Source organism: Oncorhynchus mykiss, chromosome 26, assembly GCF_057628025.1.
Source record: "Oncorhynchus mykiss isolate SJ-2025 chromosome 26, ASM5762802v1, whole genome shotgun sequence".
Taxonomy (NCBI): Eukaryota; Metazoa; Chordata; class Actinopteri; order Salmoniformes; family Salmonidae; genus Oncorhynchus; species Oncorhynchus mykiss.
The window spans coordinates 17563446-17589792 of NC_143047.1; the positions used below are offsets into that span (position 1 = coordinate 17563446).

A 26347-nucleotide genomic window follows, 5' to 3' on the forward strand; every position below is an offset into this window, starting at 1 on the left:
GATAAAGGATTTTCTGTTTGGAAGGTCTATACAGGGGATGGTGGGGAAGTCTATCAAATCAAATCCAATTTTAATTGGTCACATACACATATTTAGCAGATGTTATTGCGGGTGTAGCGAAATGCTTGTGTTCTTAGCTCCAACAGTTCAGTAGTATCTAACAATTCACAACAATACACACAGTACACACAATACATCTAAAAACAAAAGGATGGAATTAAGAAATATATCATTATTAGGATGAGCAATGTCATTGACTAAAATACAGTAAAATACAGTATATACATATGAAATGAGTAAAGCAGTATGTAAACATAATTAAACTGACTAGTGTTCCATTATTAAAGTGACCAGTGATTCCATGTCTATGTACATGGGGCAGCAGCCTCTAAAGTGTGGGGTTGAGTAACCGAGTGGTAGCCGGCTAGTAATGGCTATTTAACAGTCCGATGGCCTTGAGATAGAAGCAGTTTTTCAGTCTCTCCTTCCCAGCTTTGATCCACCTGTACTGACCTCGTCTTCTGGATGATAGCGGGGTGAAAATGCTGTGGCTCGTGTGTTTGATGTCCTTGATGATCTTTTTGGCCTTCCTGTGACATCAGGTGCTGTAGGTGTCCTGGAAAGCAGGCAGTGTTGCCCCGGTGATGGATTGGGAAGATTGCACCACCCTCTGGAGAGCCCTGCGGTTGCGGGCAGTGCAGTTGCCGTACCAGGCGGTGATACAGTCCGACAGGATGCTTTCAATTGTGAATCTGTAAACGTTTATGAGGGTCTTAGGGGCCAAGCCAAATGTATTCAGCCTCCTGAGGTTGAAGAGGCCCTGTTGATCTTTCTTCACCACACTGTCTGTGTGGGTGGACCATTTCAGGTTGCCAGTGATGTGTACTCCAAGGACCTTCTCCACTGCGGTCTCATCGATGTGGATAGGGCCGTGCACCCTCTGCTGTCTACTGAAGTCCATGATCAGCTTCTTCATTTTGTTGACATTGAGTGAGGTTATTTTCCTGGCACCCCTCCGCCAGGGTCCTCAACTCCTCCCTGTAGCCTGTCTCGTCACTGTTGATAATCAGGCCTACTACTGTTGTATCGTCTGCAAACTTTATGATTGAGTTGGAGGTGTGAGTGGTCACGCAGTCAAGGGTGAACAGGGAGTACAGGAGGGGACTGAGCATGCACCCTTGTTGGGGCCCTGTGTTGAAGATCAGCGTAGTGGAGATGATGTTTCCTACATTCACCACCTGGGGGTGGCCCGTCAGAAAGTCCAGGACCCAGTTGCATAGGGCGGGGGTCAGACCCAGGGCCCAAGCTTGATGGGTACTATGGTGTTGAAGGCTGAGCTATGAACAGCATTCTTACATAGGTATTCCTCTTGTTCAAATGGGAAGGACAAGGCAGCTAGCTACATGGTGGATAATGGTACACCGCAGGGGAGCGTAATTAGGCCTTTGTTGTTTTCATTCACGATCAATGATGTACTCTCAGGTATGGCCAGATATTGGGAGGTTGTTATTTGCAGATGATGGCGCCTTATGGAAGAGGGGAAGAAATGTGCCATACAGTACATAGTCAGGAAGGTACAGGAGGCAATTGATGAGGTAGAGCGGTGGGCATTAATGTGAGGAGTCAGGTTTTCTGTAGAGAAAACTCAGTGTTCTTTACCAGGAGGAAAGTGGGTGATGAGGTATGCTTGAGGTTACAGTATATTCGAGAAACTTGGTGACGGTGGGGGCCTTCAGGTTCCTTGGGGTATACTTTGACACTAGACTGACCTGGGCAGAACACAGAGAGAGAGTGGTGGGAAAGTGTAAGAAGGTGCTAAATGTGATGGGCTGTCTGATGGTGAAGAAGTGGGGGGCGTTCCTCATTGAGGACCATGTACTGTATGTTGCATTGATCTGATCTGTAATAGACTATGGCAGTATAGCATATGGTTCGGCAGTCCGGACCTCATTGGAAAGTCTAGATGTCATAGAGGGGCAAGGAATATGGAGTGGGGCGTTTCGGACCTCCCAAGTGTCTGCACTACAGGTGGAGATGGAGGACATGCCATTGCAGATTAGGAGACAGCAGCTGAATTATTGGGTCAACCTACAGGGACATGGGCTGTCTTATCCTGCGAAAGGGATTTTACAGGTATGCTGGGAACATGAGCGAGGACAGAACACAAGCTTTGGGTGGGTGGGTAATATTCAGGCGAGGGAGATGTTTGGAAGGGAGTTTAGTACAACGGTAGCTATTTCTGTAAACCCTGCAAATCAAATCAAATCAAATTTTATTTGTCACATACACATGGTTAGCAGATGTTAATGCGAGTGTAGCGAAATGCTTGTGCTTCTAGTTCCGACAATGCAGTAATAACCAACAAGTAATCTAGCTAACAATTCCAAAACTACTACCTTATAGACACAAGTGTAAGGGGATAAAGAATATGTACATAAATATATATGAATTAGTGATGGTACAGAGCAGCATAGGCAAGATACAGTAGATGGTATTGAGTACAGTATATACATATGAGATGAGTATGTAAACAAAGTGGCATAGTTAAAGTGGCTAGTGATACATGTATTACATAAAGATGCAGTAGATGATATAGAGTACAGTATATACGTATACATATGAGATGAAAATGTAGGGTATGTAAACATTATATTAGGTAGCATTGTTTAAAGTGGCTAGTGATATATTTTACATCATTTCCCATCAATTCCCATTATTAAATGGCTACTCCCGCATGGCTACTCCCGCCTCCAGTAGTTGACCTAGAAGTATTGGAGAGACTAGGGAAAGATAGGGAGGGTGTTGATCCATCTGATTTGTTAAAGAGACATCTGGATACTGTGTATCAAGATTTTGTGGCCATTTACACAGATGGTTCAAAAGATCCAAGGACAGACACACTGGGTCAGCATTTGTAGTGCAGGAATGTGGGGTGGCACTCAGGAAACGTATTACAGATCATCTGGCTCTATATACGGTAGAGCTGATGGCCATATTGCTGGCCTTGCAGGTGGGTTGAAGAAGTCAAGCCAGACAGAGGAGCTATTTGCTCCGATTCATGTGCAATGTTGATGAGTCTTCAATCCTCCAGACAATACCTGCTTTATGATGTACTACAAGCCCATTGCAGGATTAGATAAATGGGTATGCAAATAAGATTTACTTAAATGGGAAAGAGACAGTTGATGTACTGGCTAAAGAAGCACTTTGTTCAGGGATGTTGATGTTGGAGTTTCAATGAGCAAGGCAGAGGCAAATCCCCTGATATGGACAGTGATGATGCAGAGATGGCAGGAGCAGTGGAATAGAGATTCTAAGAGCAGGCATTTATTGCAAGTACAGAAGAAAGTCGGGGAGGGGAGGAAGGCAGGAATGGACAAAAGAGAGGAGGCTATTTTTAGATTAAGGCTGGGACACAGCCAGTTGAATAAGACTTTACATTTGGTAGGAAAACCTCCAACAGGAAAGTGTGATTATTGCCAGGAGATAATCGTGGACTACAGGAAAAGAAGGGCCGAGCACGCCCCCATTTTCATTGACGGGGCTGTAGTGGAGCAGGTTGAGAGTTCCTTGGTGTGCACATCTTCAACAAACTATCATGGCCCAAACACACCAGGACAGTCGTGAAGAGGGCATGACAACACCTATTCCCCATCAGGAGACTGAAAATATTTGGCATGGGTCCTCAGATCCTCAAAATGTTCTACAGCTGCACTGGTATGGCAACTGCTCGGCCTCCGACTGCAAGGCGCCACAGAGGGTAGTGTGTACGACCCAGTACATCACTGGGGCCAAGCTTCCTGCCATCCAGGCAGAGGAAGGCCCTAAAAATTGCCAAAGACTCCAGCCAGCCTAGTCATAGACTGTTCTCTCTGCCGTCGCATGGAAAGCGGAAACGGAGCGCCAAGTCTAGGTCCAAGAGGCTTCTTTACAGCTTCTACTCCCAAGCCATAAGACTCCTGAACGGCTAATCAAATGGCTACCAAGACTTTTTGCATTGATCCCCCCCCCCCCCGCCCCCTTTTTTTACTCTGCTGCTACTTGCTGTTTATTATCTATGCATAGTCACTTTACCTACATGTACCTACATGTACATATTACCTCAATTACCTCGACTAACCTGTATCCCCGCACATTGACTCAGTATCGGTACCCCCTGTATATAGCGTAGTTATTGTTATTTTATTGTTACTTTTATTTATTTTACTTTAGTTAATTTAGTAAATATTTTTCTTAAAACTGCAGTCTTTTAATTAAAACTGCATTGTTGGTTCAGGGCTTGTAAGTAAGCATTTTAATGGTAAGGTCTACCTACACCTGTTGTATTCAGCTCATGTGACAAATACATTTGTATTTGATTTTGAAACAGAGATAGTGGAGCATGTATTGATACAGTGTGGGCAGTATGAGAGGGAAAGAGAGAGGCTGATATCTAGTATGAGGGAGAAGGGAATACAGGAAATTAGTTTAAAGAGTATACTGAGTAGAACGTCATTAGATACAGTCTCAAATGTTTTGTAATATTTTTTAATGAGAAACGTGGCTGGCAGGTAGAATTTAGTTTCTCCCTGGCCCACTGTCCAATACAGTAGGTGGCGGTAATGCACCATAACGTTGGATGCCAACGCCCGACAAAGCCTAGCAAAGGAGAAAAATAAGATGGCAGACGTTACCGAGGTGGATGCAGAGAAACTCAGCAAAAAGTAAGCCATTGTCGATTCACTCTTTTTTTGGACAGCATTTATGAAGACGTTTGCAACACTTTGATGGTGTGTGTGGATCACATCCTTGTTATTAAACGATAAAAGTAGTAGGATATTGTTGCACCAGTTCGGATAAAGCACGATGGAAAAACAAGTTTACCATAGCGAATGTGCATACAAATTCCAATGGTCCATTCGGTTCAAGTTGCATATCGCGCGTGCTGCTTGTAGTCCTTTAATGTGCACGCATTCATGCTTATCATCCTATTCTGTGCGTAGATGACTACAAAACCCATATTGCATCGTACAAATTACCCATGGTTATTTGCTGATTTGAAGTTTCTTGTTTTCATGTAGGTTTATGAACAAAACCACGTTTTAGCTAAAGTAGTGTTAGCCTTTTTAGCTTTACCGTAATGAGTTGCTTGCCAAATTAAGCAACCTTTCAAGTGATACTGGTGTGCTATTTATGTGGGGAAACACTGAAATCGTCAGCTTTATGCATCCAAGCGAATTATCCTATAATCCCACTTCTGCAATGGGATGGCTTGCTAGCTAGTGGATTTAGCTAGCTAAATTACTTCTAGGCTACATGGTCTGACTAATCAGCTCAGAATGATAGTGAAAATGTTCTTCCTACTCAGTGGAAAAATTACCCAATTGTCATACTTGAGTAAAAGTAAAGTTATCTTAATATAAAATGAGTCAAGTGAAAGTTAGAGTAAAATATTCCTTGTGTAAAAGTCTAAGTATTTGGTTTTTATTATACTTAATTCTCAAAAGTAAAAAAAAAAAAAAATGTATTACTTATATTAGGCAAAAACAGACACTACGATTTTTTAAATTTTTTTAACACTGACTAGACAGGGCATATCTGAAATAGTGAGAACGGGTTTATCAAAAAAAATCACAGTACGTTTTTGGACTCATTCAGCAGTTCTAACCTGATTCAATTGGAAATTAATGTTAAGTTATTCCTAAAACAAATTGAAAATGATGCTGTTGCTGCTTCCTGACTTCACCCACCGTTCAGGTCATACTGATATGCTATTTATGTGTTGACAAGAACTTTTGATAAACTCTGTTTTGACATTGAGCCATTTAAGTGTCCAAATCAATATGCAGACACATTTTGTGATATATTAAACACTCATAGCGATTTAAAGGGGAAATCAGATTGTATGCGCTGTTGAAACCAACACAAAAAAGAACAGAAACTGGAAATATTGTTTACATCACTGGCTTAAAGGACAACCTGTTGAAGACAGCCAGCTACATTTGGAAGTGATGCATTTTTGACCCACCACCTCAATTCGGTCTTATGTAGCAACATTTGAAATAGTGTTTTTTACATTGGATGAAAATACAGACTACAAAATAGTATATCATACACTGGTTAACTTGTAACCCCACTTTTGGGGTTACAAGTTAATGTCCCTTGAATGTTTTGGTAGACCTACTGGAGAGCTCTTCTTTCTCTATATCCATTCAGCGTAGTTCCCACCCTCTTAAGCCCTAGCCACATCAATCTCTTTAAGGATACACATGTGAGTTGAATGTACAGTTGAAGTCGGAAGTTTACATACACTTAGGTTGGAGTCATTAAAACTAGTTTTCACTCCACTCCACAAATTTCTTGTTAACAAACTATAGTTTTGGCAAGTTGGTTAGGACATCTACTTTGTGCATGACACAAGTAATTTTTCCAAGAATTGTTTACAGGTTATTTCACTTATAATTCACTGTATCACAATTCCAGTTCGTCAGAAGTTTACATACACTAAGTTGACTGTGCCTTTAAACAGCTTGGAAAATTCCAGAAAATTATGTCATGGCTTTAGAAGCTTCTGATAGGCTAATTGACATAATTTGAGTCAATTGGAGGTGTACCTGTGGATGTATTTCAAGGTCTACCTTCAAACGCAGTGCCTCTTTGCTTGACATCATGGGAAAATGAAAAGAAATCAGCCAAGACCTCAAAAAATAAATGATAGACCTCCATAAGTCTGGTTCATCTTTGGGAGCAATTTCCAAATGCCACGTTCATCTGTACAAACAATAGTACGCAAGTATAAACACCATGGGACCACGCAGCCATCATACCGCTCAGGAAGGAGATGTGTTCTGTCTCTTAGAGATGAACGTACTTTGGTGTGAAAAGTGCAAATCAATCTCAGAACAACAGCAAAGGACCTTGTGAAGATGCTGGAGGAAACAGGTACAAAAGTATCTATATCCACAGTAAAACAAGTCCTATATCGACATAACCTGAAAGGCCGCTCAGCAAGGAAGAAGCCACTGCTCCAGAACCACCATAAAAAAGCCAGACTACGGTTTGCAACTGCACATGGGGACGAAGATTGTACTTTTTGGAGAAATGTCCTCTGGTCTGATGAAACAAAAATAGAACTGCTTGGCCATAATGACAATCATTATGTTTGGAGGGAAAAGGGGGATGCTTGCAAGCTGAAGAATACCATCCCAACCGTGAAGCACGGGGTGGCAGCATCATGCTGTGGGGGTGCTTTGCTGTAGGAGGGACTGGTGCACTTTACAAAATAGATGGCATCATGAGGTAGGAAAATTATGTGGATATATTGAAGCAACATCTCAAGACATCAGTCAGGAAGTTAAAGCTTGGTTGCAAACTTCCAAAGTTGTGGCAAAATGGCTTAAGGGCAACAAAGTCAAGGTATTGGAGTGGCCATCACAAAGCCCTGACCTCAATCCTATAGAAAATGTGTGGGCAGAACTGAAAAAGCGTGTGCGAGCAAGGAGACCTACAAACCTGACTGCTACACCAGCTCTGTCAGGAGGAATGGGCCAAAATTTATTTTGGCCCATTTTGGGAAGCTTGCGGAAGGCTACCCAAAACGTTTGACCCAAGTTAAACAATTTAAAAGTAAAGCTACCAAATACTAATTGAGTGTATGTAAACTTCTGACCCACTGGGAATATGATGAAAGAAATAAAAGCTGAAATATCACTCTCTACTATTATTCTGACATTTCACATTCTGAAAATAAAGTGGTGATCCTAACTGACCTAAGACAGGGAATTTTTACTAGGATTAAATGTCAGGAATTGTGAAACTGAGTTTAAATGTATTTGGCTAAGGTGTATGTAAACTTCTGACTTCAACTGTACTTCATTATCAAAAGTCAATGAAAATGCTTAACTTTTTTTGACACTCAAACGTGATTAGACAGGACAAAGCTGTTTTCACGATGTCAGGTATATCATCAAAATAAATCAATCACAGCACTGACTCAGTCAGCAGTTTCTCCCTGATTTAATTAGAATATTATTGGAAATTAATGTTATGTTCCATTGTTATTCCTAAAACATAAGTTGAAAATAGTTATCGACTTCAAAATCGTGTATCATACACTGCAGTTGAGGAACAATGGGTAAGTAATTCTGCTTTGAAAGTAAAACTTGTATCACTACTTTTGAGAAAATGGCCATTGAATGTTTAGGTACACCTACTGGAGAGCTCATTGTCTACACCCATTCAGCATAGTTCACATCGTCCTTGAGCCTATCCCCACCCATCTCTTTAAGGATTCACATGTGAGGCCATGTGCTAAACAGAGTGAGTAGTTTAATAAACAAACAAAGATTTCAATACTAAAAGTGGTGAAAGTAGTTGCAAAAATAATGAAATACAATAGATGGTTGTAATCATCCCCAGACACACCTGGCTAACTTGATGGGTCGTGTAATCATCTGACGAAGTAGTCTTTTGTTTAGATATAAAGGGTAGCTAGCTAAATAATGAACCATAATATCAACCCTTACAGTACAAACAGATTGATGTACTGAACAGCTCATGTTATAGACAGAAGCATGCTACATTACAGACCAATCCAAACTCATCTCTCGGTATGACCAGCCCCATCCATTATTTCAGCCAACCATGGTCAGCGGGAAGGTTCCTGCCTTTTTCCTTGGCTAAACCAACTAGGCTCAGAATTTAACAATATGATTCATATTTACAGATGGCATACAAGTTTGTTATTAAGGCACATGAAAGTATTTATTTAGCAAGCTAAAAGCATGGTGCCTAACGTTAGGTAGCTAGCTAGCCAGCTAAGGAGGATGTCATTGGATGAGTGACTGACCTTTTTCCCCATATTGTTTTTGGTGGTTACAACTAGAGATACAGGTGTCATTTGTTCAGCTAGCAATAAATGTGAATCGCGTTGCTGGCTATCTAGTTAACTATGCTGAACTTGAACAACTATTATCCAGTTTGCATATCTCTTGCATTTCTAAATTCACTCTGGCTATCTACTCCGATTTCAGAGCACTCTCGTCTTAATGTGCCAGAGCGCAGAATAACTGATGAATTGTTGCCACTAGCGCAGTTAGTCACTAACGCTCTAAATAACATGTAAACAGCCTAACCAGCTCCGCTAGAGCGAGTAAAATGGTCAAGAGTGAGGTGGCCATTTGACTTGGTGCTTGACTGCCATTGTGAGGAACGCTCGGATCAACCCTACTCCTCAACCACAGCGTCCAGTGTAGTGTGTGTGTGGCTCTGAATACTTGGAGAGCAAAACACTCTGAATTTACGAACGGACAATCTGACAATGCGCTGAATTCACGAACGACCCAGAGCACGCTGACACACTGAAGGTAATTTACCAACGCACCCTTAGTTGTCAATCAAATGTATTTGGCATCGATCAACTGTGCGTGCCGGAAAGTTCCCATTCAGTTGTCAAACGTGGGTTGGGGACAAGCATGCATTGCCAGGCAATGGTTTAAGAGTGTTCATCTAATCTCGCTCTAGATAGCATTAGTTGTTGATCTTGCTGTTGTTGATGTGCATAACTAGGGGAGAGGGAGCCTACCTTTTCATGGTTGATTGATCAATAGGACTCCCATGATATTTCAATATTTGTGGAAATCTATTCAGGTGTATTTTGTGGCTTTTGGCGAATGCTTTCTAATGATCTAAAATCGCGTCGTTGCTACTGCCTGTAAACACAGTCCAGTTCAAATCGAATGATAGGAGGCATGTGTGGCATAAAGGCCTACTGTTGCCTTTGATTGGTTATTCTGCGCTAGTCTGCGTAGACTCCGGTCCTGGGTGAGACAGATGTTTTTTTGTTGTAAATTATTTACTGCAGTATCTATTATTTTTCCAAACGCATGGCCACTTTCCCACTCTACATTGTGATAGTTTTCAAATGTTGTTCCCAATTATTCTATGAATTTATTAAGATGTGGAAATGACCATATCTAACTGGTCATATTGTCAGAAAATGTTTTTTAAAAAGTAATGTTGCTAAAACGCTGTCAGTTCCCTATTCAAATGACACACAGAATATGATAATTTTTATATCACTGGTTAGAAGAGAATTTAGTCATTCTGTAAATTCTGGAATTTCGGATGGAGATTATGGGAGGTTGGCGAAACGGAAAAGAAGCAAATCAGTTGCTTTTGTTATTTAACTTAACCGAATCACGACCTGAAATAGGATATCAACATTGACACGGGTTGGTTGTTCATTTTGAACGATAGTTTGACTCTTAAATCTGTGTTTTGGTGTGAGGCCAGGGACTTTTATAGAGAGACACCCCCGATATATATCAGGGCCATATGAAAATGACGGCAGAGTTTTCGAACTGCAAAGTCCTGCGACTTTTACTCCATTGTAGTGGAGTAAAAGTAGTCAAAAAATATTTAAACTACTTATGTAGTACTTTAAAGTGTTTCTACTTACTTTACACCAGTGTTACTAAACCCATTTACACTGAACAAAAATATAAACGCAACATGTGAAGTGTTGTTCCCATGTTTCAAATTCACAGAAATAAGTCGGCTGTGTGTGTGTCTCTCTCCAGGTCTGGTCATTGACTGGTGTAGCACAGTAGGTCAGCCTGCATCACCATGCTGACTCTGGTGTTCAGGACTGCCAGGCACCAGGTGTGTCAAGCCTTTGGGGTCAGGGCTCAGGGGGTAAAGTTCGCTCTCCCCAGCACAGTGTCAGTCCCAGCTCTAATTCAGGGGAATCGCTGGCGAGGTGACAAAAGGTTGGTGGCTTTTCCGTTCAGTGAGAAAAACAACTAACCTTTTGTCATGAATGATTCCCTTTTTAGGAATGACTTGTATGGCTTTATAAAGTAGTCTCCCGAGTAGTCCTCAACCTCGATGCTGAGTCCACTAGATACCCTGATGTTACCCTCTGTGTCTGTGTTGTTGTTGTTGTTGTCAGTGAGCTGAAGAGGCGAATGAAAGCTGAGAAGAAGGCATCTGAGAAGGAAGCCAAAGTCAAAGAGCAGGTTGAGCAGAAGCAGACCAATGACCAGGCAGTTCAGAATGCATACGGGGCAGATGAGGAGACCCTGGACCCTAACGTGAGTTATATGGATGTTTATGATCGTCCTTCCCTCCCTCTTGTGATTTTCTTCAGAACATTTGACTGCTGATCTTAGTAGAAGATTACAAATATATATTTCTCAAAAATAGGGCTGCAGTAATTGAGCTCTTGTACATTTGCACTAACCTCACTTTATGTTGTTTATTCCAATAGCAATATTTTAAGATCCGCAGTCAAGCCATCCAGGCTCTGAAGGGCACAGCAGAGGACCCATACCCTCACAAGTACAATGTAGATCTGTCGCTCACAGGGTTCATTGAGAAATACAACCACCTACAGCCTGGAGACCAGCTAACAGACATTGTCCTCAATGTATCAGGTACTGACAACAACTGTTTTCAAATGTTGTGATTTGAAATAATATGATGTTGTCATTTGATGGTCAATCTGTATTTTTGACATGTGTGAAACTCTGTTGTTGGCAGGTCGTGTTCATGCCAAGAGAGAGTCCGGGGCCAAGTTAATCTTCTATGACTTGCGAGGGGAAGGCGTCAAGCTGCAAGTTATGGCCACCAACAGGTACAGTACATGGTCCTTCCCAGAACTACACTACTCATGTGAGCTCATAACTCCCACATGTATCTTTTCTAACCCTGTCTGTCAATCTTTCCTGTCAGGGGCTACAAGTCTGAGGAGGAGTTTGTACGCATCAACAACAAGCTGCGGCGTGGTGACATCATCGGTGTTCGTGGTAATCCAGGGAAGACCAAAAAGGGCGAGTTGAGCATAATTCCCATAGAGATGACCCTGCTTTCACCTTGCTTGCACATGCTGCCCCACCTCCACTTTGGTCTCAAGGACAAGGTGAGCACCTTCACAATCCTGTAGTGGACATACAGAAAGCATGTCAGGCCTTCGTATGAATGAGAGCTGATACAGGACACCTTTAATTCATGTAACCTGCAGAATAATTGACAATTTCTTGGGATCTTCACACTTTCTCTAACCCATTGCCTCCAGGAAACACGATTTCGCCAGCGATACCTGGATCTGATTCTCAATGACTATGTGAGGCAGAAGTTTGTAACACGTGCCAAGATCATCACTTACCTCCGCAGCTTCCTGGATGGGCTGGGATTCCTGGAGGTGAGGGAAATAGCCACTAGGGGGCACTTTTGTTTAAAAAAAATTATAAATTATGGTTTGTCAGGAAAATTACATTGGAGTGTGGAGGAGTTCGGGTTAAGAGTTCAAGAGGGGTAAACCTCTCTTCTCTTTGATGTGGAAAGTCATTTTAAAGGTTTCTTTTTCACAAACAGGATTTTGGTGATAGATGGAGATAGGTAACTGAGACTTTAAAACCACAACACACGTTTCTTACAGATTGAGACGCCCATGATGAACCTGATTCCTGGTGGGGCCGTGGCCAAACCCTTTGTGACCTACCATAATGACCTAGACATGAACCTTTACATGAGGATCGCTCCTGAGCTCTACCACAAGGTAACATGTCCTCCGAGGAAGGACCAATAACACATGAAAAAACACTTTCAACTCAATGCTCATATTTACTTGTCTTCTTTCCCCAGATGCTTGTGGTTGGGGGGATTGACAGAGTGTATGAGATTGGACGGCAGTTCAGAAACGAAGGCATTGACCTCACCCACAATCCAGAGTTCACCACGTGCGAATTCTATATGGCCTATGCAGATTACCATGACTTGATGGATATCACAGAGAAGCTTCTCTCGGGTGAATGAAGGGGGTGTTTCTGCTTGATCATTCTGGAATGTCAATATATAATGTTACTCACAGTGACATGTAGGTATGTAGCTGCTAGGTTCCATAACTAACTGGTCTACTCTCTCTCTTCCCATCAGGGATGGTCAAGCACATCACTGGAGAGTACAAAGTGAAGTATCATCCAGAGGGTCCAGAGGGCCCGACCTATGAGATCGACTTCACTCCTCCCTTCAGGAGGGTCAGCATGACGCACGACCTGGAGAAGGAGATGGGCGTCAAGTTCCCAGCTGCTGACACCTACGACAGTGACGGTAAGAGAATGAATGGCGGTCAGTACAGTGCCACAGCTATACCTCTATATATTTATATAATTTCCTAGGTTGTCTTACTGACCTGTCCCTCTCCACCCACCCCAGACACACGTAAATTCTTTGATGAACTGTGTGCCCAGAAAGGAGTGGAGTGCCCTCCTCCTAGAACCACTGCCCGCCTCCTTGACAAGGTACCTTTTCTAATTTACATCAGGAAACCCTCCTCCTATACCCCTTCCGTGTTGTTGACATCACAACTAAACTGAAGTTGGTGTTTATTCCTGCAGTTGGTGGGAGATTTCCTGGAAGTCACGTGTATCAACCCCACGTTCATCTGTGACCACCCACAGATCATGAGCCCCCTGGCCAAATGGTGAGCTCTTCCTATCCATATTACACTCATTTAAAAACAAGCAACAATGCTCTTATTCACATTCCAATGGACTGCAGGTTAACATTTGAAATAAGAGTCAACATAGGTCTTGCAGTGCCCCCTGCTTGTCAATGCTGATGTCTCTAGCTATGCTCTCCTTGATCTCTCCCCATACAGGCACCGGTCAGAGAAAGGCCTGACGGAGCGTTTTGAGCTGTTTGTATTGAAGAAGGAGATTTGTAATGCCTACACTGAGTTGAACGACCCTATCAGACAGAGGGAGCTCTTTGAGCAACAGGCTAAGGTCAGTGTGCCTGGGCGAGTCGGCTGAGTAATGCTAGAAACAATGTAGTAGTTGGGGCCACTGAACTGACACATTTCCCAAAGATTCTTGCCTTACGTCAACTTAGTTACCATTGGTGCTTCATTTTCTTTGTGATATTTTCCTGTTTGAGTCACCACTCTTTAAATCTTGATGAGCTACTTTGTTTTGGTTTTTCATCTATCTTCTGTGTGTATTTTTGTGTTTTATTAGGCCAAGGCAGAGGGTGATGACGAGAGCATGTCCATTGATGAGACTTTCTGCACGGCACTAGAGTATGGCCTGCCACCAACTGCTGGCTGGGGCATGGGCCTTGACCGTCTTACCATGTTCCTCACAGACTCCAACAACATCAAGGTACAGTCAATACATACAGACAGAGGTCCATCTAGATCCTGTGCAATCTCTAAAGCACTGTAGGCCTTAATGCTCAAATCAATGTAGTTTTTCAAATCTGTTTTGGAATACTGAGTGTTCAAACCGGAATTTACAAGTGACCAAATCGGGGGGGGAAGTTTGATGTTGTTCAGGTGGCAGTCATTTGCGGACATGGCTATGCTAGTTGTCATAGTAATGACTGGTGTGTGCGCAGTGGTGTAGGCTGATTGGTGGTGGTGCTTGTGCTTCCTATCACTCAGAAGTTATGTAGCAGCTAAGATGACGACAATGTCTGCCATGGATGTTTCCCAGTTGCTTTAAATGTTCAAAGTCATAGTGTAAGAACACTTATAAAGGCTCAAAGGATAAGATGATCCACCTTTCAAAAGGAGTCCTTTTTGGCTAGCCACAGCAGTCCGCTAGCTAGGTAGCTGTTCAGCTTTCTAGAACATCCAGTCATTTGTTTGTAAACCATTAACAAGCTCGTTAGCTACCACGTGTTCTTATCACATTGTCAACCGAGTAGCTAGCAAGCAACAAGATATGCCAAATAAGTCTAAAAAACAATAAATCAGATTTGACTGTTCAGACACAAGTTGAATGGCCAGTAATCAGATTTGTATCTGACTTCCATTGTAGCACATGGAACCAGATATTTCAAGCCTTGATTCCATGTGCTTTTTGGCTGTTCAGACTGCAGGAAAAGTAATAGATTTGAATCGGAAATGCAAAAGAATTTGCATGTGAGTCGCTTCAAACTGCCAATGTGAACAAGGCTTTAGGCATGCATGTTTATTATTATGCAGTAGGGGACACTGTTTTGATGCTTGTTTACACATGCAATACACTACAAACTTGAATGCACTTCAGCAGGACTCTGTCTGTGAAACCACCTGATGTTAATTCTGTTTCACAGGAGGTGCTGTTCTTCCCAGCCATGAAGCCTGATGACAACAAGACAGCCCCTCTCACAGAGGGCACCTCTGTGTAGTATTGTGACCTCGCCTGCTGGCAGATCTCTGCAGGGGTTGGCATGGTGATGAAGCCTGGGGAAATAATCAGATTGGTCTGTTGGTCTGGTCTCACTGTGTCCCGGTGGCATTGACTGTTTTCCATTTTATCATATGGTTTGAATCTTGCAATCTGCATTATTAAGGGAAATAAGTTACTTAAATTATTTTTCCACCATTACATTAAACATTAAATTGTATGCTCTTATTACCTTGTGCTTTGTCTCTATTCCTTCTTCCCTCATTAGTGTGGTGGACATCCAAGCCCAATGTAATGTCAGTGAATGAGGGTTTCTGGACATGTTTGTTGTGTTATTGTATGCTATACAGTCCAACTACTAAACAAAAAATTATGTTCACTCACAACTGCCATTGGCACAAAAAATAAAATTTGACTAAAATGTGATTCTGTATTCCCATGATTGAGTTACATGTCAAAGTATGTGTCTGCAGCTGATATACTGTAATAGTAGGCCTAGGTTACTGGTCTGTTCCTTAGCCATGGTCTTCATTACGTACATGTTCATACATTTTTGGATAAACCAGGGGTGTAGTCATTCAGCCGAATCTGTTGCCAAACGCAACGGAGGAACGTACCAGAATTTGTCCAATAGAAACTGTTTGGCAGAATGACCACCTATTCTGTTACAAAATGTTTTTTATTTTTTCCAAACAGAAAACATTTAGAAACAAACTAGAGTTTCTATTGGACAAATTCAGGTAGCACAATCCCTGTTTCCTTCTGTTTGTTAAATGGTAAACGGTTTCTGTTGCAAGGCGTAATGAATACACCCCTAGTGACTGAATATTTGACGACCAATGTGCACCCCACCCCTGAATTTAAGTTGATAAAAATATCTAACAACATAATATATGGGTTGTTATGGATTATGATCAGCTATAACGGGGCGGTCATTTTGGACCGGGAACACAGAATAAATTAACATGAAACGAACACAACAGGAGTGTTAATGAAAGCAACACTATGTTCTAGGAACTGTTGCCCAATCTCAACAGTTGTGTACTACAGTACAATGGAAAACGGACACAAAAGAAACAGTGACGGGTTTAGGGCTGTAATATTCATGGAGGAAAAACTATTTAGAGTCATAACCTACCAAGCATAATGAGAATGATCGCGTTCAGATGTTGCATGTATCAACCAATGGTTGAGTGCGACGGCACAGATTGACAGATTGTTATTACGTATGTGATTAGCTGACAGTTAAAATGCATTTCCAGGCAGTGTAAAATAGGATTTTTTTTCAGCATGTCTGGGCAGAGGAACGCGCCCAAAACCTTATGATTAGTTCCACAATGCCATAAAGATGCAGAGTAGACAGACCAATAGACAGAAGAAAATCTAACACTGCCAACTATGCGGAAAACAACTATTATATTCCGAAATATTCTGTTGCGCATTTATTACGCATTGAGAGTATCCATATAAGGAAAAGCCTTATCGGCAAATACGGTCCAACTTCCAGAAAGTCCTGAAGAAAATCAGCTTCTATTTAATATCGAGAGCGCGCAAATGGTGATTGTGCGCGTTCCACTCAGTCAATTGCATGTGTAATCATTTCGGCCGACACTGAAGATGGCGATGAGAGTAGCGTTCCGGTGCCTTTCTGCAAACTTTTCCACAGTACTGGTTCAGCTTTCTCGACCTGTACAGATATCCGCAAATCGGCTCTTATGGAAGGCAAACACCGCACGGACACTGAGCACTGCCTCGCGACTGTCCACAGGTAACAATTTGTTACAATGTTGCCCAAATTGGCACTCTCAGTGTTGCATGCTAGATTTATCAACATCACAATTGATTTACGGGTCTGTGGCTACACATTCCAGTCGCAGAGGGGGAATAATCTCACGCTGTTTTGGTGACTTTCCCACGGTACATTTCAACACGTCAGAGCGAGCATGAACGATTTTTATTTTATGATCAGCATATCCAGTTTTGTAAGCAGTTTAGAACGAATGCACTGCTAAGAAAGTTTGGTCGATGGAACAAATAAAAAGTAGCCTAATGCTGGCCGTTACGTGGTCTAAAAGTAAACTATTCTCTCGTTATTTCCAGACAGAAATCAAGTGATTTGTTTTCATGAAATTCCAATGGAATTTTGGGATTCCCTGACCAGCCTGTCGAACAACGCTCCCCGCGATAGGTTGGTTTAACCGTAGCATTTTGAATGATATGGTCGCTTTCCATAAACTGCTATCTGGGATGTCCCCAAAGGTAGCCAGGTCGATTAAAGCTTTCATTTTCTTAGGCTACACTGTAAAACATTATTTATCAGAGGTTTAACTTGACCTTGCAACGATTTGCTGGGTCTGCTATCCACGGTCTTAAAAAAACATTAGGCTTCTTAGGCACTCACACCCACTGTCTCGTGCCCCAATGTAATGGATAATTACTAACAGCAAGTCACACACGAGTTTGGACATGGGCTGGTCAGGAGTAAAACATTTGATCATCTATATTTAGCATATTTACTACATGTGGTCTGCAAATGGCAAATACATGTGTGTTGTTTTAGTCTAAATGATATTGAAGATCTCCATTAAGGTAAGGCTCTCCCCTGAGTCTTTCAGACAAGCCAGCCATGCCCCAGCATCATGCACAGTTCACAATCTGGTTCAAACCTGTATTTTTTTCCTGCATGATCTGATGCTAGCATTGGACACTGAGGCATTTCATTCCTCTCCAGCACATCGGGAAAGATTGACAGCGTTTTACATAAACCATATTTTAATGTTTCTTGCTCAAAATCTGGATTACATATCTGTCCAAAATAATATTAAATATTACTAGGTAATTTAATAGAAGGAACAGCCTACATAGCAGATTAGAGGAAGGATGTTTTTTTTTTTACTTCAACCAATAGAGAACTGTTAAATGTGTGTGCTCCCTCCCACCACTCTTACTGTGTACAGTAATAGCTGGAGAATGCTGGTACATTGTATGAGCAATTGACATCACAATGGTGATAGTAATACAATTCACATCTTGTTTGACATTACAGGGCTGAATGTGGGTCAGTACATTAATGGTATCTTTTGCCATCATGCAGTATTGTAAATTAGGTTTCTAGTTTTGCACAATACTTTTTGGCTCTGGTCCATAGTACATTAGTGTCCTTTGGACGGTCAGTATCAAGGGCAATGTTTGGGATGGGTACTTAGTGAAGTTACACCCCCCCCCCCCCCCCCCCCCCCCCCCTTCTAGAGTTTGGAAACCCTAAGTTGATTGTGTACTCATAGAACACAGAAAACTTGGCATTTTTCGTTTTTCAAGATTATGGCTGTGTCAACTAGTCAGTGTAGTGTACTAATACTTTATTAGTCTGCTGTTTTTCTATGCACATGCATTCCATTATCTGACGTGAATGTCTATTTTTACAGCCCTCAAATTCACAGACAAGCATGAGTGGGTACGAGTAGAGGGCGGAGTTGGTACAGTTGGCATCAGCAATTTTGCTCAGGTAGGTGGTTTGGTTGATACTTTAATCAATGATTTAGTGTGCTGCTGTTTCTAAATTACTGATAATCTGACATTTATTGGTCTACATAATGCCTGTATTGTCTTGAGAGATTTATTTTGGGACTTTGCACCTTGTCCTGCAATACAAAGACATATACAATTTTACATATGTATGACTATTGATTACTTGTATTATGCCTGACTTAAAATTTGAGGGCCAATCTGATATTTGTGCAATAACTTTCATTGGCCTTATTTTATGCTTCATGAAATCAGTTACACATAAGAATTCTTCCCAGACTTTCCTCAAGGTATACTTAAAATATGAATATCTGCTAAAATGTTAGAATTTGTGTCCCTCCATTGTAGGAAGCATTAGGTGATGTGGTGTATTGTGGACTCCCTGAGGTGGGGCAAAAACTTGAACAAATGGGTGAGATTTTTATTCAGGTTTAAGTTTCCTCCCACAAGTAAATGAGCTTTGTTGCCAGTAAGGAGGGTCATGCATGTCCTTTGCTTGTGTTTCAGAGGAGTTTGGTGCTTTGGAAAGTGTGAAGGCTGCTAGTGAGTTGTACTCTCCTCTGACTGGAGAGGTAACTGAAATCAACACCGAGCTGGCAGACAACCCTGGACTAGTGAATAAATCCTGCTACGAAGGGGGTGAGTATCAAGACAGTGACATGACAAATCAGTTGATATGTATGTTTGACATTTTAGTAATTTAGCAGACGCTCTTATCCAGAGCAACTTAGATGAGCAAATTAGGGTTGTCTTGCTCAAGGACACATCGACAGATTTTTCACCTATTCAGATTGGGGTTTCGAACCAGCGACCTTTCGGTTACTGGCACAACGCTCTTAACCGCAAGGGTACCTGCCTCCTTATGTGATTTTTGTTGGTGAATAATCATTCAACACACTATTAAACCCCCTCTCCTGACAGTGTTACTGATGGTTGCTCTGCTCTTTGACTTCCAGGCTGGCTAATTAAGATGACTATTGACAACCCTGCAGAACTTGATGGCCTCATGGACGATGGCTCCTACGAGAAATTGATCAAATCCCTTGATGAGTAGACTGCTTGACTCTCCATGTTTTTTAAATGTTCTTTTTAATGATGACTACAGGTCTTTCACACTAATCCTATCTGGACTGGCTGTAAAATCTCAGCTCAAATGGTATTATGTAAAGTAGCCCTATTTATTTTGCCTGTAATTGTTTCATCACCAACATAACCAAAATGTTAATTAACAATGCTCATCTAGGTGCTTATTGCTGATGAAACCACAAGACAACCTGAAGGGTTTGTTCCCATGTCCTGTTGGCACAACGATAAATCCTGTTGGCACAATAATCAAGGATTTATTATTTCAGGTTAGTTTGCTTAGTTTGGACTGAAAGAAAATACAGACAAGTGGCAACAGGTTGGAAATGAGAAGTCAGCGTACAATACAGCATACAATCCATTTGTTTTTTTTTCCATTGACTTTTATATTCCATCTGGTGGGAAGGATGGAATACAGTACTATTCACTTCCATAAACCACCTTAAGTCATTAGCTAATAGTCAAAACTTAATTTGGTGTCTGGCAATGCAAGACTAGTCAAAACTTTGGCTGGCAGCCTGGCACTTCCAAAGACTCCCACACTTGTAGATTCACATTATTCAGCAAGATAACCTTTAGAACAAAAGACTACAGCACAAATGAAGCAAGAATCAATTGTATTTGGGATATTTTCGTATTTTGAGGTAACATCTGGAATATGTGGGATATATTGCATTTTTTGTTACACTGTTTATACACCGCCTGCATTTATATACTGGATGGTGGCATAGCTCACTAATGTCTACTGCTATACATATTCTTAGTATATATTTTTGGTGTAGCCCTATATATGCATAGATTTCATTTGGATTAGTGATTTGTCCTGACATTCATGATCTTGTTTTTGATTATTTGTGTACTTGTTTGACACGTTTGCTGCATTGTTAGGAGCTAGGAAGCCAAGCATTTTGCTGCACCTGCTATAACCTCTGCTAAACTGTATGTGACCAATAAAATTTGATTTGATATACTGCTGCTGTATTTTCCAACCCAAGTGATTCAAGCTAATGGTAACTGAACGTTACACTCCAGTGATATTAACACATTTAATATAACCACACAGTAGCACTGATTTATTAACATATAATCAGCACAGTCAGTTAATGGAACAGTAGTATATATTGTTAATGGCTAGTTTCCCATTCTGTGAAGGGTGTGTGTGGACCTATTCCTAGAAATGACCCTGCTTTGAACTAGACCTTTTTGTTCTGATGCCTAATGTGAAAAACCAGGGGATAGAGAAGCACTGCTGAAACAAACATGCTGATGATACTGGCCGCTTTTCGTTGCTAACATTGACTTTTGCCCTTAGATCAAGATAGAGATGAGGTGCAGGGGAGGGTTTGGTCAATGATTAATGGCAAAAGTGGGCACAGAATCAGTGTAGCAGAGAAACAGCAAATCTTTGACTATTATTTTTAACCTTTAACTATGAAGGGGAATGGGGCTTAAATACTTTACAGAAGAATACCATTTGGCTGTCGGACAGAGAAGATCCTCTCGGGATGGTCCTGTCTTGACGCAATGAGCAGAGTGACGATGTTGCTGTTAATGTGCACTTTAAAAAAGTGTGTGCTGCATATCTTTACTGTGATTTCAAGAAACTATTAGGGTTTAATATTTCGATGCACAAGGCTCCTACATTGAAAACATGTACTTCATTATCATTACAATGAGAATGGAAAATTGGGGGATACTCTGAAAAATAGGCTGTGTGAAACAGGTCCATAAGTGAACCGTGTGTAACTTTATTGTGGGGCTGCAGTGACCCATTGTGGTGTACCTACAAAAATACATCAGCAATAAATCAGATTCGAGTGTACGACCATTAGTTATTGAACAAAGCATCTTTCATGCATGCATACTGGTTGTTTCAATATGTGTTGTATTGGGGCTTGATTATGGTATGAAAAGCACAGCAAATTAATCATAGTGGGCAGAGCCAAGCAAGAGCTAGCAAGATCATATTGGCGTGTTCTAGCATGTTTTTGCATATTACCATTAAGGAACGTCTACTCTCTACTCTGCCAAAACCAAGAAGATTTGATATACTAACAAAAAGCGTACAAAAAGCTAATTCGATCTGAATGGATTCTGAACAAGATATATATATTTTTTAAATCGAAGATTATGATTGAATCTGTTTTAATACAACTCTTCACACGTGAATTGTAGTACATCCGTTTGACGAACCATTGCGTCTACCATTGGGTGCCATATCCCACAATGCACAGTTTTAGAACTTCCTTTTTCCTTTCAGCCATTTTCCGCCTCAGACGGTATGTGAAAATAAGCTCACTGTCTTTCAAACGAAATCGCTCTTAATCCTCCAATATATCAAAATGTATGTTACTTTTATGCATTTATTGCCAACGTGTATGATGTTGTCGTTCAGAATATATGACTATTGATGAGTTAGTTGAGATAAAGACAAAGCAAAATCGGTTGACTGCTAAACCTTTCTGGGTTGCAGACGCATGTATGTCTGTGTTGTCAGTGACGTTACAACTGTTTCATTGTCACCAACCTGTCGGTAATGATATAGATTATCGACAATTAACTCCAATGATTACGGAGCCATTAACACAGTAAAATATACGTCTGTTTGTGTTGAAATCAATTGCTGCATCCCCAGTTAGCCTGGACGTGATGGCTAGCTAACTGGCTAGCATTTAGCATTCATTTTTTTCCTCCGCTGGATGGGCTGAACTTATTGCTAAACATGATTAGCTTCTACATGTGTTAATTTCCTGTTTCAGGGAAGTAGGCAACCATGGCACCCAGCCGGAATGGCATGCTTTTGAACCCACACTTCCACAAAGACTGGCAGACGAGGGTGCGCACCTGGTTCAACCAGCCCGCAAGGAAGACTCGCAGGTAGGCCTTGATTAGTTACATTGGTTTTAAGTAAAGTATAATGGTTGGATAAATGTTAACTTTTGGTTGAACTGTCTTACGTTTCAAACGTCTGCTGTATGCAAACCTACCAGCTATTAACTAGCATGTTTATGTGATATACCTAGTTGGTTAACTAGCTGTATGGAATTATGACTATGGTGTAGTTTTGTTGTGTGCATGACATGTATGTATGTATGTGATGGAGGTCTATGTGATGAACAGACTCCTAATTTTTCAGGCGAAAGGCACGTCAGATCAAGGCTCGTCGTATTGCCCCACGTCCTGTGGCCGGACCCCTCCGGCCTCAAGTCAGGTGTCCCACCATCAGGTATCACACCAAGGTGCGCGCTGGACGTGGCTTCACCCTGGAGGAGCTCAAGGTAAGAGGAATATTAACAGTACATTTACTTTGTGAATAATAACCTCCAGGTTTAGGCAGTGTTAGTACATTAAGACTGAACAGCCTGAAAGAAAGGTGTCAGTTTATTGAATATATTTTTGCTTGCAGACTATAACCTTTTACAGCAGTCAAGTGATGACAAATCTCCGGAATCTCTGTACCTCCTTGATGATTCAACTTGAACCTATTTGCTGATGTCTGCTTGTTTTAATGCGTGCTGTGCATATGAAAACTTAAAGCTGGTCAATTGATTCATAACATGTGGCTCAAGCCAGTTATTAACCCATTTATGTTTGACAGGCTTTTTTGTCTGAATGTAGCAATCTACTTGTATTGAGTTATGTGCAAGCCTTCACACTCCTAAAAGTACGGGCATGGCTAGCAACTAAATGCCCAACAGTCCTCAAATATTTGGTTCACTGCTTTGCATGTGCTTTGTACTCTAGGCTGCCGGTATCCACAAGAAGACAGCCCGCACCATTGGCATCTCTGTTGACTCCCGCCGTCGCAACAGGTCATCGGAGTCCCTGCAGGCCAATGTACAGCGCCTGAAAGAGTACCGCTCCAAGCTCATCCTCTTCCCCAGGAAGGCCTCCGCACCCAAGAAGGGAGACAGCACTGTAAGTGTCAGTCATAGAACGTTGGGTTGAGTGTTTATAAACATATGGGACACACATAACCATATTGTCAAAGTGATTGCTTCATTTGAGGCTCAGATTATAAATATTTGCGTTGGAAGATTTCATCAGTCATGCGTAACATTGCTGTTAAACGTGATTTCAGAAAATTAGCTTATGATTGAAATAAAGAAACCTGGGTTGTGAGCAGCTCTGGGCCAGCAGTCAAGTGATGACAAAATCTCCGGAATCTCTGTACTACCTTGATGATTACATTTGAACCTATTATCTGATGACTGCCGGTTTCATGTGTCCAGTGCCCATTCTGTAGTTTCTGAAACGACCTGTTAGCAAGGAAGTTTTGGGAGTTAAGCTGTAGAAATTGGGCTTCAAACTGGTCTGTGGAGGTTTTGAAATGTTTTACTGCATTTTGTGCAGAGCAACATTGATCTGCATGGTTATCTGGACTTTGTTTACATGCTCCGTTGTAGATTTAGTGTCAGTTGGTGTGCAATTAAATGTTTGAAATCTGTTCTCTTCACCCCAGTAGCATTTTAGATTGACTGCACTGTCTTGAATGTGCACTTGGTAGATGTTACTTTTCCTGCGAGCATTAAAACCTTTCCCTTTCTCCAGGAGGAGGAACTGAAGATGGCCACGCAGCTCTCTGGCGCTGTCATGCCCATCAAGAATGTACGTATCACACATTCATATCACTTGATTCACCCAAAAAAAGGAAGTTCATGTTCTTTAAGACAAACTTAACGCTGATTAGGGTTATTGAATATAAATGGGATGACCAGGTCATAATTTAAATATTTGGAGGATGTATCTAGAGTCTATGTATTGAACATATGTTCGAGCTCTTTCAGCAGTCAAGTGATGACAAATTCTCCGGAATCTCTGTATTACCTTGATGATTCTCTTTGAACCTATTATCTGATGACTGCCAGATTGTGCTGGGCCTTAACTTACAGAAGTGGACATACAAATAATTAAATCATTGAGTAATAACATAGTCCCTAATCCATTCATTGTATTTGACTTTCTCTGACTGAAATGCCCTACTCTTAATGAGTATATATTTACATCAACATTGTTGTAATTGGGCTCTTCTCCCTCTGCTGCAGGTGCACAAGAAGGAGAAGGCCAGGGTGATTTCTGAGGATGAAAAGAACTTCAAGGCTTTCGCCAGCCTGCGTATGGCTCGTGCCAATGCTCGTCTCTTCGGCATCCGTGCCAAGAGGGCAAAGGAGGCGGAAGCTGAGAGTATTGACAAGAAGAAATAACCGTTAGTTTCTATGGAACTTTCAAAAATAAAAACTTGTATAACTTCACTGGTCATTTTTCAATTTGAAGGGTCATGTTTGTTACCATCTCATCTTGTAATGTTAATTTTTTATTGCAGTTGTGGATACATTTCTGTTCAATGGTGTTAAACACTCAACTTTGGTACATTTAAAAAATATTTTTTCATGCGTTAGTATTTCAATTCACATTTGATGGGTTATAGAAATACAGGCATCAATGGTGTTTACTGTGTTGCCCAAGAGACAAATGGATGGAATACATCTTGCCCAGTCACTACCAGCTGTACTACATTGAAAATCCCTCACCCTGGCATTTACTAATTGTATGTGGAAACCAGTCTCTTGAGTGTAAAGTACACACTATGGAAGTGTCTTTTTGAGTCATCAGCGTGTCAAATGTAGCACAATGGTCCTCAAGGCCAAAAATGTATAAGTAAATTCATCCACAAACTATAATTTATCTTATTTACTGCTCTTCATTAATTTCATAAACCCATTCAAACGGTTAACGGATGTAAAGCAGAAGTGTTTGCTTTCAAATGGTTTTTGTTTAGCATACTTGGAATTCCTAAATATTAAATAGCTTCTTTCACAAAGCAGGAAATCTACAAAATCTCAATAGAATGTGGCACCCAGGGCGTGTCAATTCCGTCTCCGAAACATACGGCTCACGTTAGTTTCACTGCTAGTTCAACCAGAACCTTGTGTGCTTGTATGTTTTAGGGACTTATGAGCTAGTAGTTTATGAAAATGTGGTTTTGAGTTGTGTAGTCAAAGAATCAATGGAAAGGTTGGTTGTGGAATTCCTAGATTCCCATCCTAGCCCTAAGATTTCCAGTTTGGTATTTATAGGGGTGTAAAATGCAACAATTTAAGATTTTACCGAGTTACAGTTCATATGAGGAAATCAGTCAAATTTAAATCAATTCATTAGGCCTGTATCTATTTATTCCACATTACTGGGAATAGAGATGGTTCTGTTGTTCAGATACCTAAAAAAAAAGTCAGATCTCGTGTGACCATTTGCCTCATGCAGCATGACACATCTCCTTTGCGTAGATTTGATTGTGGAATGTTGTACCACTCTTCAATGGCTGTGAAATTGGTGGGAATGGGAACACGCTGTCATACATGTTGATCCAGAGCATCCCAAACATGCTCAATGGGTGCCATGTCTGGTGAGTATGCAGGCCATGGAAGAACTGGGAGATTTTCAGCTTCCAGGAATTGTGTACAGATACTTGTGTATTGGGGTCGTGCATTATGCTGAAACATGAGGTGATGGTGGCGGATGAATGGCTCGACAATGAACCTTGGGATCTCATGGTATCTCTGCATTCAAATTGCCATCGATAAAATCCA

The 26347-nt window shown here is 41.3% G+C and overlaps 3 protein-coding genes and 3 non-coding genes across 7 annotated transcripts; all 6 read left to right on the plus strand.

Annotated features, from left to right (window-relative positions):
• The first annotated feature begins 4142 nt into the window (after window positions 1-4142).
• On the plus strand, window positions 4143-15578 carry kars1 (lysyl-tRNA synthetase 1). 2 transcript variants are annotated; one of them, XM_021586169.3, is made up of 15 exons: window positions 4591-4703; window positions 10560-10748; window positions 10931-11072; window positions 11249-11414; window positions 11521-11614; window positions 11713-11899; window positions 12056-12181; window positions 12419-12538; window positions 12625-12787; window positions 12916-13089; window positions 13195-13280; window positions 13377-13462; window positions 13640-13766; window positions 13998-14141; window positions 15079-15578. In XM_021586169.3, exons 2-15 carry the CDS (start codon window positions 10606-10608, stop codon window positions 15151-15153), a joined length of 1833 nt encoding a protein of 610 aa, XP_021441844.3. In that variant the 5' UTR covers window positions 4591-4703; window positions 10560-10605; the 3' UTR covers window positions 15154-15578. The 2 variants fall into 2 exon arrangements, with proteins under 2 accessions (XP_021441845.1, XP_021441844.3); XM_021586170.3 differs by lacking the exon at window positions 10560-10748 and having other exon boundaries at window positions 4143-4703.
• Window positions 15579-16219: 641 nt separating this feature from the next.
• gcshb (glycine cleavage system protein H (aminomethyl carrier), b) lies at window positions 16220-20730 on the plus strand. Its single transcript, XM_036963469.2, has 5 exons — window positions 16220-16920; window positions 18578-18657; window positions 19026-19089; window positions 19185-19316; window positions 19634-20730. Exons 1-5 carry the CDS (start codon window positions 16770-16772, stop codon window positions 19729-19731), a joined length of 525 nt encoding a protein of 174 aa, XP_036819364.1. The 5' UTR covers window positions 16220-16769; the 3' UTR covers window positions 19732-20730.
• Window positions 20731-21689: 959 nt separating this feature from the next.
• rpl13 (ribosomal protein L13) lies at window positions 21690-25012 on the plus strand. The gene is made up of 6 exons (XM_021586171.3): window positions 21690-22039; window positions 22520-22637; window positions 22897-23038; window positions 23505-23678; window positions 24312-24368; window positions 24806-25012. Exons 2-6 carry the CDS (start codon window positions 22534-22536, stop codon window positions 24962-24964), a joined length of 636 nt encoding a protein of 211 aa, XP_021441846.1. The 5' UTR covers window positions 21690-22039; window positions 22520-22533; the 3' UTR covers window positions 24965-25012.
• On the plus strand, window positions 23192-23270 carry LOC118944580 (small nucleolar RNA MBII-202). Its single transcript, XR_005039932.2, has one exon. It is a non-coding gene; the product is annotated as a small nucleolar RNA MBII-202 (small nucleolar RNA).
• On the plus strand, window positions 23906-23985 carry LOC118944579 (small nucleolar RNA MBII-202). The gene has a single exon (XR_005039931.1). It is a non-coding gene; the product is annotated as a small nucleolar RNA MBII-202 (small nucleolar RNA).
• LOC118944581 (small nucleolar RNA MBII-202) lies at window positions 24556-24635 on the plus strand. Its single transcript, XR_005039933.2, has one exon. It is a non-coding gene; the product is annotated as a small nucleolar RNA MBII-202 (small nucleolar RNA).
• Window positions 25013-26347: the final 1335 nt, after the last annotated feature.

Bases quoted from the DNA above. Each gene is read 5' to 3' on its own strand.
- gcshb (XM_036963469.2), top strand. From the start codon at position 16,770: ATGGCGATGAGAGTAGCGTTCCGGTGCCTTTCTGCAAACTTTTCCACA. The intron at 16,921-18,577 runs GTAACAATTTGT...CTATTTTTACAG, and splicing joins TGCCTCGCGACTGTCCACAG to CCCTCAAATTCACAGACAAG. The intron at 19,317-19,633 runs GTGAGTATCAAG...TTTGACTTCCAG, and splicing joins TAAATCCTGCTACGAAGGGG to GCTGGCTAATTAAGATGACT.
- rpl13 (XM_021586171.3), top strand. From the start codon at position 22,534: ATGGCACCCAGCCGGAATGGCATGCTTTTGAACCCACACTTCCACAAA. The intron at 23,039-23,504 runs GTAAGAGGAATA...TTTGTACTCTAG, and splicing joins TCACCCTGGAGGAGCTCAAG to GCTGCCGGTATCCACAAGAA. The intron at 24,369-24,805 runs GTACGTATCACA...CCTCTGCTGCAG, and splicing joins CTGTCATGCCCATCAAGAAT to GTGCACAAGAAGGAGAAGGC.
- kars1 (XM_021586169.3), top strand. From the start codon at position 10,606: ATGCTGACTCTGGTGTTCAGGACTGCCAGGCACCAGGTGTGTCAAGCC. The intron at 11,900-12,055 runs GTGAGCACCTTC...CATTGCCTCCAG, and splicing joins ACTTTGGTCTCAAGGACAAG to GAAACACGATTTCGCCAGCG. The intron at 13,090-13,194 runs GTAAGAGAATGA...CACCCACCCCAG, and splicing joins TGACACCTACGACAGTGACG to ACACACGTAAATTCTTTGAT.